The sequence below is a fragment of the Apaloderma vittatum genome, unplaced genomic scaffold (genome assembly GCF_000703405.1).
Source record: "Apaloderma vittatum isolate BGI_N311 unplaced genomic scaffold, ASM70340v1 scaffold7506, whole genome shotgun sequence".
NCBI classification, from domain to species: Eukaryota; Metazoa; Chordata; class Aves; order Trogoniformes; family Trogonidae; genus Apaloderma; species Apaloderma vittatum.
Genome location: NW_009723340.1, coordinates 23,954 through 25,989, shown reverse-complemented (window position 1 = coordinate 25,989; position 2,036 = coordinate 23,954). Strand labels below are relative to the sequence as shown.

At 41.2% G+C, this 2,036-nt stretch overlaps 1 protein-coding gene across 1 annotated transcript in view; it reads right to left on the bottom strand.

The window, feature by feature from the left end:
- Window positions 1-2,036, bottom strand: part of SVEP1 (sushi, von Willebrand factor type A, EGF and pentraxin domain containing 1) — a gene marked incomplete at its 5' end in the record, with an annotated part of 65,147 nt that overhangs the window by 39,221 nt on the left and 23,890 nt on the right. Inside the window, one exon of the mRNA XM_009872075.1 lies at window positions 1,572-1,742. Coding sequence (XP_009870377.1) covers window positions 1,572-1,742 — 171 coding nt within the window. The remainder of the gene's footprint in view (window positions 1-1,571; window positions 1,743-2,036) is intronic.

Sequence of the window (2,036 nt, the reverse complement as noted above, 5' to 3'; positions counted from 1 at the left end):
TGGAAAACAAGCTCACTGTTACTGTGTTTGAACACTGCAAAACTAGCTGACAGATTACTGCTAAGAGGCTACAATAGTAGTCTAAGACCATGGAGTGCATGAGCCACAGAGAGATAGGAACTGAACCTCACATACAACCCTGGGCATCATCTTGACTTTGACTATAGTAAATAAGCCCTTCTGATCCCAGCTATGCCAGCAGAAGGCATCACTGTACCTGCCTGCCAGAGATTGCTATTTATTCTAGCAGAGTGGCTTCTGTGCATCTTAATTTCACTCAGGATAACATGAACGTATTCCAACAGCCCCACAGCTCATCTCTGTAACTACAGGTATTGTAATGACTCCTTGTTTCCCAGCAGTGTGCAAGGAGCTGTCACAGTAAGACACTGTGAAGTGTTTAGAGCCCATGATAATGGAAGCCAAGCACTTGCTGTACAGCAATAGAACTGAAGAGCATGTAATAAAGCCAGGCTATCAGGTGACAGGGACCTGTGCTTTTAGGGACCTTCGGTAGAAGGAAGAGGAAAATGATCCTGGTGGGTGAAGGTAGCAATTAGAATGACCCTGACTCAGTCAGTACAAAGATCTTTTCTGTGCCACATCTTCCACTAAGAACTCTGTAGGTGTTTATGCACAAGATGGGCATCTTCAACCTACTCTCATTCATCAGGTCTTTGTGGAACTGGCTGGGAAAGGCCCATGTGTGAGTCTGGCCCTCATTCACTCAGCATGCTTGTGGCATATCAGCCCTGTTCCATGTGAGCTCTATGCTCAGCAGGTAAACTGCCTGTTCCAATACAAAGAAATCAGATGGTAACACTAACAGGATTGTGGTGGCTAGTCACTGATAACACACTAAGAAAGAGCAAAGCTTTCTCTGTCAGTGAACTAAGACTGCACAGCAGGACTTGCTTTTGTATAAATCTTTACATGCATACTATTCTTTAGGCAGGAGAAGAGACAGATACTGGATTTGTGCTATGAATGGCTGAATAAAGAAGAAGACAGAAAAATCGCATCAGATCTAGATCAAACTATTTTTAAGGTACTTTTAACAAATTTGATTATTTTCCCCAAACTACTGGTCAATTTTGGGATCATGCAATACCTACTTCTGGAGCTGATCCACTATTCTGCTGAAATGAAAAATACAAAATATAAAAAATACAGTTATATGTGCAGAGATAAATGAAAGAAAGCAGGAGCAGGAAAGCAGAAATCATAGAACCTTGGCAACTTGAATGTATACAGCCCAGTTTCTTAGAAGAAATCCTGTAAGTCTTAGAGCATTTCTAAGATCTGACAGAACTATCTGTTGCCTTTAAAGAAATTAAGATACTAATGCCAAGGATTTTTCTTCAAACCAGATGTTCTCAGTAATGCTTAAAAAACACTGAGATATTCTAGCATTTCCCATGCATCTTCCACACTCCCAGAGTCCCACTAAGGAGGAAAGTTCAGACTATCAGACTGAAGATCCAAATAGACTCATATCTGCCATGAACAGTGACAGGGTCCAAATAAGAGCTACTATTTCCTAATCCTGCCAGCCCACTGAGACAACTCACTTTCACAACGGGGGAAAGGCCGTGTCCACTGTCCCAGGTTAAGGCAGTGTTGAACAGAGTTTCCCACTATCTGGAAGCCAGGGTCACAGGAGAGGCTCACTTTTGACCCTGGCTTTAAATCAGAAGAAGAGGCCCGCAGGTGTGGTATGGATCCTTGCAAAGACGGACAGTCTGTGGACAAAATATGTGCATACAGTAAGAGATACAGCTACATGCAGAAATGAATAAACTTGTTATCTGACTGTTTGATCTTGTATAAGTTTATCTAGGAGAAAGTTTTGAGAAATATTATGTATGCTACATCTTGCTCAAGTTCAAACGCTTTTGAGAATCGTCAACATACAACATTAAAAAAGGCATCTGTAGGAAAAGCAGTGAGGAGGCAGTAGGTATTTTAACATTATCCAATTATTTTTAGAAAAAAAGACAAGAAAAACTTCTTTCTGACCCAACATTATCTTCACT